The 14,567-nt window shown below is 35.1% G+C and overlaps 1 protein-coding gene across 2 annotated transcripts in view; it reads left to right on the top strand.

Annotated features, from left to right (window-relative positions):
• The first annotated feature begins 5,220 nt into the window (after positions 1-5,220).
• Positions 5,221-14,567, top strand: part of LOC150096200 (WD repeat-containing protein 3-like) — a 301,884-nt gene continuing 292,537 nt past the window's right edge. For both annotated transcript variants that reach the window (XM_090408833.1, XM_090408834.1), the window contains exons 1-2: positions 5,221-5,245; positions 10,939-11,123. In XM_090408833.1, coding sequence (XP_090264959.1) covers positions 10,953-11,123 — 171 coding nt within the window. In that variant the 5' untranslated portion in view covers positions 5,221-5,245; positions 10,939-10,952. The remainder of the gene's footprint in view (positions 5,246-10,938; positions 11,124-14,567) is intronic.

Below are 14,567 nucleotides of genomic sequence, written 5' to 3'. Positions count from 1 at the left end.
GTCAATATTAAAAGGATACCAAAAGCAAATGTATGAAATTTGGAAACAGGAATTCATTGATTCTTGAATCATTCCACAACGATTATGGTAACAATCCCAGTTCTTCATGTTGAACATGAAGAATCGCCAAAATACATTGTCACAGAATCCCAGCAAAACCCATGAAAAAAGCGAGCAAATAAGCATAAAAAAAAAAGTTCAAATGAATTTCTAAAATACTGTACTGATATTTAAACATGACCATTATATTCACTTAAATTCCAAATAATAACTGATAGATATGATTGTTGAACAACTGGAGAATAGCAGAAAAAGACAGTGACTACCGATACTAAAACAAACTGAAACAAGATGTTGCTGTAATATTGAGGAACATCATTATTATTATTATATGACACTTCTAGGGCGTCAGTAGTAGTGTGGCCACTAAGAACCAGATCAAGATGGGAGGAATTATGTCGGTAGGAATCTTTATATGGACTTTTTCAATCGAAGGTGAGTTAGCCGATCTCATACGGAGGTAGCAGGGTTTTTTTCTCCTGCAAACTCGGGTTTTTCATCACGCATACAGACAAATCGGCCCTTCAGAACACACGCAATTTACAGACAAAAAAATACTAGCTGTGGTGGTAGTGGTGGGTGGTGAATGGCGCTGATGTGGATGATTGGTGGTGGAGACATAGTGTTGTACAATAGGTGTCCTTCCGCGATGAGTCTTCAGACTCTTTGGAGGTGTCACGAATAATAGTAATAAGATCAAGATGAGATAAGGAATCGTGACGTGATTGGTTGTTCAGATGAAGACGCCATTGTGTGTGTGTGTGTGTGTGTGTGTGTGTGTGTGTGTGTGTGTGTGTGTGTGTGTGTGTGTGTGTGTGTGTGTGTGTGTGTGTGTGTGTGTGTGTGTGTGTGTGTGTGACGTCAGTTCTTGGATTTTGGTTCGTGTATGGAATTCTGGGTGATGGTAGAGATAAGAACTCGTGTAGTGATTGATTGGTGGGGCACTTTGAACCAGATCAAGATCAAGAAATGATAAGGAATTGTGTCGTGGATGTGTGTTGTTATCAGATGAAGATAAGTGATGTAATTTGTTAGTTGTAAATAAGTGACGTTATTGTTTTGAATTGAAAAGGAAGATATATTAGTGGATTAGGATTCGTGCATGATTTGTGGACACTGGACACTTTTAACCAAATAAGGGTAGGGTGAATGGGGGAAGAGACGTCAGTGTCCTGGATGTGTGTGTTGCGAGATGTAGATAAGTAAATGATTTGCGTATGGCGTGTTGTGTGTGATGGGTAGTGATAAGATAAATTTTGGAATGTTTGAAATTTCGCTAATCCTCACTAATCCATTCATATCTTCTGAATAGATCAATATAAGTCATAATCAATGGTTCTACCTCATCCCAGCACCATATCTTCGTTGGAGTTCAGCAGGGATCCCTACTAGCTCCATTGCTGTTTTCTGTATACATGTCGGACATCCTGCACAATCCGATGACTTTCCATTTTGGCCCTCTGTATGCAGACGATACAGCAATACTAACCAGATCTCTCAGACCCAATTTCATTACCAGAAAGCTTCAAGAAAAAAACCTTCTAAACCTGGAGGGTTGGTTCTCCAAGTGAAGATTGGAAGTCAACCCCCAGAAAAGCACAGCCATTCTTTTCTCAAAAATGTCAATATCTCTTTCAGGAGATGTTACTATTCAATACTAAAATTCCCTGGCAGACAGAAACAAATTACCTAGGTATAATTCTCGACGAAAAGCTATCTTTCAATCAACACGTCAAGTCTGCATGCACAAAGGCATCTAACGCCATAGCTCAGATCTATCCGCTAATTAATAGAAATAGCAAGCTCAGCAACAGAATCAAATTGCAGCTATACCAGATGACGATGCGTCCTATAATCACCTATGCCTCTCGAGTTTGGAGCCAGACCTCTAATACTAACATTATCAAGATCCAACGAGTGCAGAACAAGTGCTTGAGAATGATTCTGAACGTCCCATAGTATGTTAGAAACAATCAACTTCAACGAGACACATATATTCTCTATATTTTCTCTTTTCTACAATCCTTAGCATCCAAGTTTTCCCTAAAGTCGTCCACACACCCCGGCGATTTGGTTCATCAAGCTGCAGCATACGAGGCAACGGCATATTCAAATATAGATACCAAAAGCTATATTAGCCTCCTGTAGCGAAGCATTATCTCCATGCCCATTCAGGGCGAGCAAACTGCTCATAAATTTTACCCTCACTTTAACCACAACAGATAGCAGGGAATATGAAAACCATCTTGCTTCACCCCTAATAAAGACATAATTGTCAATTGTCTTAGTATCACCTCTGGTTCTTCCTCCCACTGAAGAGACCTCAATAAAGATCGAAACCAGTCTGGGTAGTGACCCTTCCCATAATGCATAGCATTATACATACCGTAAGGATATGCGCTTTGCATCGTGGAACACTAAGGCAAGTAATGTGGGTCATTAGCTTCTATATACGAGTTTCCCCATCCTGAAAGTACTTCAGGTACAAACTGTGTTTGCTTACACATAAGGATTAAACCAAGTATATGATTTCTTTGTATCTCTAATTTATAGTTTAACCAAGTGAAAAAATTTTCAACAACATCATGTTATTATTATTGTTGTTGTTATTATTATAACTATTATTATTATTATTATTACTACTTCTACTAATAGAAAGGGGCATACAGGATTTAAATGATGGAATTTTTCAATTTATAAAGGGTGGGGCTGCTTGCGCTCACAACAACTAATGGCAATCCATAGAGAAAAATCTAGCCCTCATCCTTTCTTAGCAGCATTCATTCTCAGCTTCTAATTTCTTTCCCCACCCTCCATAAATTCAAAAATTCCATCAATTGAAATCCTGTATGTCCCTTTCAGAAGTTTGTAAGTCTCAATCATATCACCCCCTCTTTCTCCTGTTTGCTAGTGTCTACCATCTACAAATTCTCAATCCATTTTCATAATCACCATGAATTGATTTATTTACAATCATGGCTCTCCTGTTCAATTCATTTCTATGAAAACTCTGCAATATACTTATAATATTCAATCTCGCCCTCCCTCTTTATGCCCTGCTTCATTCAATGATACTTTCAAATCCTGTCTCATTCCATTTTTCCCTCTCCTCAAATCATTTATACCTGCGCACACTATCAACTCTTTCACTTTTTCAACTTGCATTCTAAGAACAACACTAATATCTTTGATTTTTGTCCTAGGAAACCAGATTTAATCACACTAGCATCATACATACATTTTTTAATACATTCCCTATATAATATTGACTCCTTATTCACCCTTCCACAATTATTCATATTCTCCTGGCCATTTTCATGAACCTCCCCTACCTTATTCATATCTGTTTTCGTTATTAAGCCTTGTACATTAGTGAAACTATCGCTTGATTATCTATCGCTTTCAGAGTCACTATTCGTCTTTCATCCACGTGATTATCTCTCGCTATCATGATCTAATAGCATTGGTTAACTGTATATCAAAGTTCTTAATCTAGCCATGCACTCTAATTTTTTAATCCTTCATACATTCAATCGCTTATCTCACCAATTCCATATTTTTTCCCGAGCATTGTCTCTCAGAGAAAGAATGGCCAGAAACCAATGAATTTCTGTCTTTACGGGACATTATATCTAAATTGAAAATTTGTGAAATTGTTGAATCATCACTATCAGGAATGATTGGACAAATGATTGGCACACTCTCCTTTTTCAACCTCTCTAAACGAATTTTAACCATCATCTGGGAATAATGAGGATATGCTGCCATCATTTCGTTTTTATGAAGATGTGATTGATTCAAAATGTCAATGTCCTTTGAATGCAATATCTACCGAGGATACTGTTTGATCAACTGGCAGTTATTAGTAACTGGAATTACACATACTTTAAATTAGACGTATTCTTATCTATCATTTGACAGATGTTGTCTTTATTTAAAGGACAAGCAACAGATGATACTAGAGAGCTAAAGTTGGAATCTTGCTATAAACTGAGAAAAGATGTCTGCCAACACTGCCAATTTATTTAAATCATCTTGTGAGATATGTTCATCACCTTTATCAACCATTGCTCTTCCTAGTTTTGCATCATTGGCAAATAACTGAATATTCCCTTCAAATCTTCCGCTATATCATCCAAGTACAAATTAAAGAGTAGTGTTTCTAGTACAGAGCTGTGCGGCACTCCACTAGTCACCCTCATTCGCCTTAATTCCATTCCACCATAGACCACCCTCTGATGTCTGTCTACCCCGTATCCTTTCCACAAGCTTCATATCCTTTCCCATTTGTTACAATTATTTATAGTTTTCTATGTGGTATTCTTTTAAATGCCATTGCCTTGTCTAGCAGTATGATGGTATACCAATTTCCTTTATCCAATTCTGCTGTAACCTTATAAAATGAGAATAAATTACTGAAGCAGGACCTAGCTTTTACAAATCCATACTTCCCCAATAGAGTATTATGTTCCTATTCACCCATTTCCAAATTTTGCTTTTATCCAACTTTTCGATACTTAAATCACCAATACTCAATGTAATGGAACTATCTTATCCTCTTTCTACTCCCTTGGAACCTTGCCAGAACTGAGAGTTAGATTAAACAACGTTGTCAGAGGCACCCAATCTAGCCAAGTCCTTTTGCAAAACAATATCTGCTGTACTCCTAATATGTATAATGCATAATTCCTACATGCATAATCTGCAAGCATTTGTACGTCACCACATGCAAGTTACATTGCGCTAAAACAGACCCTTCGGCCACACGCTATAGTGACTTTTGTTTTCTACAAAAATTTCCCGCACAAAAAGCAGACGCTCTACCAATCGAGCAACCTTTGCTGGTAAATCTGTGCATTATAAGTTACACTTTTACTTATCGAATAGTGACTGCTTGGTCTGTAAAACTGCTTCACCAAAACATTCCAGAAGCGAAGACAACCGATTAAGAATTTTGATATTTCCCTGTGTATTTTGTAAAACATGTTTTTTCTTTATTAATTAAAAAAATAGAAGACTATGAATCAGAAAACAAGACATTCAGAGGAATAACGAATATTTATTTTGTAGCGATATTTGGGCTAGATTTGTAACATAATACTGATAACTAATGTTATTTTTGAAAATGATATGAAGCCAAATACCATGGAAATGTGAAAACACGTGGGACGCAAATGAGTAGTAGGTAAGTAAGGTAATTTCGTAATGTCATCTGTATTTTCTTGTGTGTTTGGTGTTATTTATCATTGAATTTGATAGCAGTAATTTGGTGTTACATAGTATATGAATATAAGCACTTAAAAATCCCCATATAATTAAAGTTAAAAAGGTGCTTCAATGTTGACACAATCCGAAGGTGCATAATCGGAAATTCAGCATTTTTCAACTTTCACTATCGTTCTCGAACAAAATGTAATCATCACATTACACTGCTATTACACTTTTACTCAACTTGGATTTGTGACTGCGTTTTCTTTAAAACACCTTTAGAAAATTATACCTTTACACATTTCTACGATATGATATCCCGATGTTTAGGGCCTCCCTCGATGAATAAGGACTCCATGGAGTATCCAACAACAACAATAACAATAATATATTGGAAGAAGCGGAGACAATATGTGATCTGGAAGCGATGGTTTTGGCAATGGATGCTGACGTGTAGAAGTTGTATGTTATGACGTGTAGAAGTAGTGTGTTATGGTTCTACTTTATAAGGCTTTGATTAAACCATATATGGATTATTGTCAGAGATTTCGTCATCTGGTCTTCAGTAGGTCTGAAGATATATTGGGAAGGATATTGAGATATATAAATATATATCTATATATATCTTCTTCTTCTCCTCTTCCGTCTAAGACGGGTTGAGTCTTCCCTTGAGCAGGATTTTCCAGTCTTCTCTATTCCTTGCTGTTCGAAAAAGTTCCTTATGTGTTCTGCATCCCGAAATGTTTTTTTATTAATTTCAGCCAGGTAATTCTTGGTCTTCCAGGTCTTCTTTTTTCAGTTGGAAAAGTATTGATTAGGACATTAGAAAGTCTGTCTGCGTCCATGCGTACAGTGTGGCCAAACCATCTCAGTTGTTGATTTCTAATTTTTTCTGTTATTGTCTTTTTATACAATAATTCTTGTCTGACTGTGCTGTTTGTGTTCTTTTCTATCCAACTTGTTCTGTTTATTTTTCTTAAGCATTTCATTTCAAATGCCAGTAGTTTTTTCTCCTCTCTTTTCTTAAGTCTTTCGTCTTTTTGTCTCCCCCAAGATCTATCTATATATATATATAAAGATATATCCCTTTCTTTCCTCACATCCAACTCTATTTGAGACAATCTTAGTCGCATTGTATCTAGACCTAACGCAGAGATATCCAGGCCTGTGCACAGTAATTCAAATATGGCTTGAAGAATGTCTCATAGAATAATGAAACTGTTGCTCCTTTATGCCTACTTGTAAGTGTCTTCTCATGGCATGTTCATAAATAATTTCATAACTTTCACCATGTCATCCCTGAATTTTTGTTATCATCTGTTGCCTGTTTGGTAACAGCCTCGCTGGATGCATCCTCACCTTGTATTTGGAAATGCTGATCTGCTGTCTCCATTCATACCTGTTACACTAGGTTATTCAAATCTTTGCAGCACTATGCATCAGAATTCTCTGTTATTATTCCATCAATTGAGCAACATCCATAAACAACTGAATATCACTGTTTAAATCATTAATTATATTTATTAGTATAAAGAAAATAAACAACATTGGTTCAGTGAAAGTCCAAAAAAGCAAATGTGTGGCACACACTTGTCATCATTCTTTTCTAAGACATCAGTCTTCTATACACATCCCACATTCAGTCATTTCTATGTTGATGCCAGTACTGGCTCCATATTTTGAAAGGTTTGTGCAAGATATGAATGCAGTACTCCAAAATTTCTTGGAAGATTAACAAAATGAAGTGATCAGAAAACTCATTTTCTTTTCTGTGTGCATATGTTCATATCACATTTTAGATAAAAATAAATAAATAATTTATTTATTTTTGGCCAATGCTACATATCAGTTCTAAAATTTCTGATCCCTGTTCCTAATTTCTCTTTGACTAATACTAGATGTTTAGCAGAATTTTGGATACTACAATTGAGCATCTCTTGTTAAACATTGTAGCATGTAAAAGATTTATTAAATCTTTTACATGTTACAAGCTACAACCTGCTGGTTTGAATCTTGTCATGGACACGGATGTTTGTGATTGTTTTTAGTTGCAGATGAATTTCGTCAGCAGGTGTGAGAGCAGTGGTGCCATACTTACTGGAAGCCTGAAGTAGCTTGAAAAAAGTTCCATGTTTGGTCTTTAGAGCAGGGTTTCTGAACTATGTAAAACGTAAATAAAAATGTGAAAATTATAAAATTAATTAAAAATAGGAAAAAAAAAAAAGCTTAATCCACCCATGATATGAATATTATTATTATTACCCCAAGACCTCATGGAGTCAAAGACTCATCTGGGAGGTCCTTTTATCACACATCATACTGTGCCTTGAACACATTCAAACTCCTTGCGGGCACCACACTCTCAGGCAAGGCATTCCAATCATTTACAATGCACGAAAAAAGCCTGCCTCTCACTCACCTACTCATAACCTCTTTATACAGTTTCCAGGGATGACCTCTGGTTCTCCCCCGATCTCCCACTATTTTATGTAGAACTTCTCCAGAATTTATCCTATAACAACTCCCTTACCAACTTGTAAGTCTCTATCTCCCCTCTTCTTCCTGTCCACCAGGCTCTGCAAATTACATCTTCTCAATCTTTTTTCATTCTCGACATTCCAGAGGTCAGAAACTACCTTAGTCAGTCCCCTTTGGACCCTTTCAACATCTCTTCATCCTTCTGAAAACCAGGTGACCAAATCTGGGCACAGTAGTCCATGTGTGGCCTAATCAAAGCCTTATTCAACAGAACAAGAATCTCCCTACTTCTAGTAGTCAGTGTTTTCCGCATCATTCCCAGAAGGCTTTGTGTTGTCTTCACAATTTTGGCTGTGTCCCTTAAATTTCAGATCCTTATCCAATATCACCCCCAGATCTCTTATTTCTTCCACCTCCAACAATATATCCTCACCAAGCATAAATTCTGCATCCCATTTTTGTTTTCCAAATTTTAAAACTTTACATTTTGCAACATTGAACTCACATCCCCATTTCCGTGCCCAATCACTCAATCTATTCAAGTCTTCCTGTAAGGCCACAACATCTTCACTACACTTCATGGTTCGTCCCAACTTTGCATCATCTGCAAACAACTGAATATCTTCGCCAATATTATTAACATACAAGTTAAACAGGTAATGGCCCTATAACAGACCCCTGAAGCACTCCACTAGCGACTTTCTTTTTTCTGGATATTGCTCCCCATATATATACTAGGTTTTTTTCCTTTTATTTTTAAGTCTTACTAGTTTTTTGACAAATGAATGGGATGAGAGTTTTACAGCATTGTCAGTTACTATATCCTTAAAAATTAAATATTTAGCTGTTCATTTTCAGTTGATATAATTGCAGGTTTGTAGGATGGAAAGTATTTCACCATTATAGAGAGAGATTTAAAAGCAATTTAGCAAACTGTCGAAAAAGAAAATTCTACAATCAGTGTTACTCCCAACAATGATCTATGGTAGCGAAATCTGGAGTCCGACCAAAAAACATCTAGAGAAACCGAAAACAACACAAAGAAACATGGAAAGAGCCATTTTGGGAATAACCTTGTTAGATGAAAATAACAATACTTGGATAAGGAAGCAAAAACAAAGGTAATGAACATTGTCTTAGTAATAAAAGGCAACAATTGGTGCCAGGCAGGACATGATGAGAATGTCTGACAACTGATGGGCAAAGAGAACAATAGGATGGACACCAAGAATTCATTATTGGAAACCAGGAAGACCAGCGGTAAATGGAATGATGAAGTTGAAGTTTAGGGGGCACATTGCAAAAGCAGCTAAATCAGCTTATCAAATCACTCTGGTTACTGAAGAATACTTTGACAAGCAAGTTATTGTTCCTCTGTATCGAGCCTTGATAAGACCCCATCTTGACTACTGTGCCCAGATTTGGGTGCCAGGATTTCTTCTTGATGGAGAGGAGGTGGAGAGGATCCAGAGGCGAGTGACCAAGATGGTAGCAGGTCTATGGAATGAACCTTATGAGAACAGGTTGAAGATTTGTGGGTTGCAGAAATTGGTTGATAGGCAGAAAAGGGGTGATATGATTGAGACATTCAAATTACTGAAGGGTTCTGTAAGATTAATTCTGAGGATATTTTTAAGAACAGGACTGGTGGTGGGATGACTAGGGGCCATCCATGGAAACTGGGCAAGAGTGTGGTTAGCAAGGGTGTTAGAGCTAGGTTTTTTACTTGCCAGAGTCTGTTGTGGGTGCCATGACTGTGAATGAGTTCAAGGCGAAGTATGATAGATACTGTGTGAATGTTGAATAGTTGTTCTTGACATGATGTTAGGGCCTCCCTTAATGAGTCTAAGGACTCCTTGGAGTTGCCCATAATAATAATAATAAGATGTTGTGGACATTTATGGTGGAGAGAGATGCACAAGGCCAGTTAAAATGGAAGAAGCATTCATTCGGCAGTGCACTGAAGAAAGCTGTCAGTGATGAGAAAGATGATAATTGCAAGTGATTATACACTCTCTGTGATTTTTTACTGCAATGTCCCTGTGTATGCTTTAATTTTGCAGTAGTTTATTGACAATATTTACTTTTAACAAAAATTCTTACCAGACTACTGGTTTGAAAGTAAGCAATTCAAATGAATCTGTGCATTCATATATAGAATCTATTTCAAGTTTAATGATATTGTCAGAAACTGTTTCCATGAGGTCTTTCAGTGCTTTTAAAAATTCCAGGATAAGAAAACTGACAACAAATCCTCACTACTTTTGTTTTTGCTTTTGTCTTTGTTTTGCCTTTGTAAAAACATTATCTAATTTAATACATGAATTCATGAATTTTTCATATTTATATTCTGTATTAAGCATTAGATCCTCTAAATGTGTGGAGTTCAGTGCAACTGCATTGGGTTGGATGCCCACAAAGTTGCACACCTTGACTCATGCTACTAATCTTTTTACCATCACTATCTTCACCTTTCAACTTTACCAGTTTTTTTGTTATTTATTGTATGATGAAATGCCTTTCAAAATCTTAAATTATCATATGTGCATCATCACTGTCCAGTGCAGCTACCATCCTATTATAATTCTGTTATTAGCCAACCTTCTTGGTTGAGTGGGCATATTCTTTTTCCAACCAACAGGCTGTGAATCTGTGGCTCTGAATCCACAGACACGGATATTTTTGAATGTCTTCAGAACAATGTTTTGAAATTGCTTGAAGTATTCGCTGTTTGTTCAGGTTTATTGGATAATTAGATCTTAGCTCTTGAGCACTTTATGTTGTAAAATATAAATTTTCACCAAAATTTATGACCTGGAGTTTCATCAAGCTTTTGAAAAACTTTATGAACTTAACTGCATTATTTTGTAACATTTTTAGTCTTTTTATTATTATTATTATTATTATTTTGCATATTTTTAAAATAAAGGAATAGAAGGAAATGGATAAGTTTTTTTGTCCCTTCATAATTTTCATTTTAATTTCAAGGACTATATTCACACATATGAATAGGAACCCTAAAATTGAAGTAACCCTATGTGTAATCTTATGAATAAAAGTGATAAATTGTTGTGTGCATGGTATTCACATAGATAATTTAGATAAGCATGTTGGAAACAATTGGGTATGTAGGAATATCACATTTTGGTTTTATTATATAGGACTGTTTTTTTTTTTTTTTTTTATTAAAAGAGGAAAGTGCCAAAATGGGTTTAACAAAGCAGTATCTAAGGTATGTGCCAGGTGCAGTATTTGGTGTAATTGGCAGTTCAGGAGCAAATGTGCTGTTCATAAATTTTCAAGATACAAAAGGAAGATACCTTGCTGCATCAGCTTGTGAGAATGTTATCATATGGGATTCTTATTTGGATGAGAAGGTATGCTATGTTTTTTGCATCATTTATAATTATTACATTTAATTTGTATGTTAATATAAAAACATTCTGAAAATAAACAAGCTGATAGGATTAAACGAGGAGATATGATAGAAGCATACTAAGAAGGGTTTACAACATTTTATTATTTATAAAAAGTTTAATTTATTATTTATTTATTAAATTCTGTTGTGGATTGCACCATTGTGAATAGGTTTTAAACTATTAAATCCTATCTACCATGCATATTATAAAAATAGTTTGCAAGTGGTATCAAATTTCTATACCGAAATTTAAATGATCTCACACAAGTAAGATCCTGGCTATATGTAATTTTGCTATGATAATTCTTTATTATTCTCAATATTCTCAAAATTCAATTTTGACTTCAACAATTATTAAGTAAATTGAATCTTCACAGTTTGATATATATATTAAAATAATAATAATAATAATAAAACAGTTAATTGACACTATTCTGAACTTGAACCATAACTTAAAATCTAAAAAGATAATTTATTAAATCGCATCTTATCTGGTTTTGGGCCCAAAAATATATCAGCTGAAAAGAACATTGTCTATTAACTGCATCTGGACCTCTTGAAAGAAATAGTTCTTCTCCTGAAAATCCCTTTATCTTGGAAATCACTGTAGATTTCCTGTTCTTAGTTAGTGATATGAAAAGTTCAGACTTGATAATAAAATCTTCAAATTTGAATACTTTCTAGCATTTTTCTGTAAAATGCCTTCCAGATAAATCACACAAAATTGTTTCTTCCTTCTACTTTTATCTTCAAAATCCACAACCTTTTTGCTCTTCCTGTACAAAGGATTTCCAAAGAAAAATGATTGAACACTTAAAAGTCTATTTCCCCACAGTCGTTAAATCATTACTCTACTAAAGGAATCTTCAATATCCGATAACTATTTCTCTTCCTATATGAGAAATTTCATTTATCAAGTTCCAGAGTGCCTATAAGCTTCTTCCACAACTGTTATTCCAATTACTTTAACATAACAGCTCAATACCTTTCAAAACATCTTTCTTTCTGAAAAACTGCTATTTGTAGAACTTTTTTCTCACATGTTCCAAAAATTCTTCCATATCACAACATATCTGTATCTCTCTATCCAACTCTTTACTAGTAACCATGTTCTTTTCACTCTCACATGCTCCAGTGTACATTATACTTCTGGTTCCCCTTCAGCTATGAAGTGAGGGAAGCTATCGCCATTACATGTTATCTTCACAATGTTTTGTGAAGATAACATGTAATGGAAAAGAAAACTTGAAAGTGGAAAAGTGTAAGTCTTTTTAACTTTCATACTATATATTTTAATCATTGCTAAACATTAAACTATAACACTAATTTCGGATACAGTAAACTACAAGCAAATCTTCTAGTACATTCACTTCATAAAATGTTAATGCTACATGTAAATGTAATATGTAAATAAACAATGCATAACTATATATATATATATATAAACAAGCAATTAATCATACATTTCTCAAAATGTAAATGCACTAACAACCAAAAATGGTAATTTGAAATCTTTTTATGTTAATTTACATATGCCTAAAAATAGTCATGTAAGTTATTAAAGAAGTTTCAGTAGGATTGACACTGACTTTTTTTTGGTACAGTGTGAAGAGGAGAGAGAGAGAGAGAGAAAATTTCCAGGTCATCCCTGGAAATTGTGTAAGAGTGGCGGTTAGCAAGGGTGTGAGGAGTGGAATGCATTGCTGGAAGTGGTTGTAAGTGCTTCATCTGTGAATAAGTTTAAGGAGAGGTATGATAGGTATTGTATAAATAATGGCTTGTGTCAATATAGGTCTAAATTGAATGGACACTAACAGACTGCCAAAAGTAGTATACGGATATAAAATAAATGGAAAAAGAAGAATTGGAAGACCAAGAAAGTGATGGCATGAGACTGGAACAGGCCACTTGGCCTAAAATCTATGATAGGAAGAAAAAGTGTCAATATAGGATCTCCCACAATTCTGATTCCATGGAGACACCTCTTATAACAATAATAATAATGATAATAATAAAAATAAACATAATATGATAGAAATGAAAAGAGTTTAATGAAGGGAAAGAAACTATGAATATTTTGCAACCCACATTTACTTGAAAAGATGTTATACCGATATACATATCTTGAACTAATGCATCTAGTTCTGAATAGTTGTGAGAGGTGTATCACTTACATTCATGATAGTTATGTTGCTTGACTCTGTATGAAACATAAATATCATAGTTTGGTATGTTTACATTTCTTTTCACTTATTTGTGTAACATTCACTATCTTCTTCCTCATCTGCCTAAGGTGGGTTGAGGATACCATGAACAATAGTTTTTCAGCTCAATGTATCAGCAGCCAAGTTATTTAAATTTTTGTAAGAGTTCAGACCACTTATACTTTTGATGTTTTCTATTCATTTCCTTCTAGGTCGTCCAAGAGGTATCTTTTCTTCTGTTCTTCCATTTTGGAGAATTTGTGTACCATTAAAGATAGTTATATATGAAACATAAATATTATGGTTTGGTAAACATATTTACATCTCTTCTTACTGTGTATTTATTTAATTTTTTTTTTTTTTTGGTTGAGACTGATATTGTATTGAAATTAAAAAAGGGGAGGAGATAAATTCTATGCTAATATTTCTTGAAAATAGTCAAATAATGATTACAATATACTTGACAAGAAATTACATTCTTGCTGTAATTCTTTACCTAAGTATAAGTAAAGGAAGTCTGTATGTGAAGTATCTTCACAATAGGTTGACTACATATCAGTTGCCTTAATATCCCATAGTGCAAAAACATGATGGGAAAACTAAATTGGAAGTGTATTAAAATAAATTTTAATACACTTCCAATATTTGGGCAACGTCACATTGCCATTTTCACAGGAACTTAAAAACAAGACACGTGCACGCAAGCATAACACACAGTAAATGAGGACGAAGCAGGAAGCTATTCTTTCTCCTAAAAGTCCTGATGGTGCCCCCTAGCGTACAATGTTGGTATTCTTGGTCGATTGGGGCAGAAGAATTTCAGAACACAAGGACTACATCTGGTGAAACCGGATGTAGTCCTTGTGTTCTGAAATTCTGATATTAGCTGTCCTGCCTGTTTGGCCAAAGTAGGACAGCTTACAGCCGCAAGGGACCTGGTATACACCAGGTAGGTTTGGGGATGGGGGAGGTTGGTCTTTAGTGGAGCGGATAAGGGATGCCAATTTTTTATATAGTCTGTAACAAGAAGTTAAGTCATGTTTTTTTAGGATTTTTGTAATTTTTTCCAAGGTACCTCGGATATAGGGAATGATGATGGATTTAGCGTAATCCTTGTTGTGAAGGGGGGGGGGTTATTGGTTTCAATATTTTTTGGATTTTTTTTGGGGGGGGAGGTAGCCATTGGCTGAGAAAGTGTT

This window comes from Typopeltis vanoorti, chromosome 19, assembly GCF_054136105.1.
Source record: "Typopeltis vanoorti isolate ZY-2024b chromosome 19, IOZ_Tvanoo_1.0, whole genome shotgun sequence".
Classification (NCBI taxonomy): domain Eukaryota; kingdom Metazoa; phylum Arthropoda; class Arachnida; order Uropygi; family Thelyphonidae; genus Typopeltis; species Typopeltis vanoorti.
This window is presented reverse-complemented; position numbering and strand designations above follow the sequence as displayed.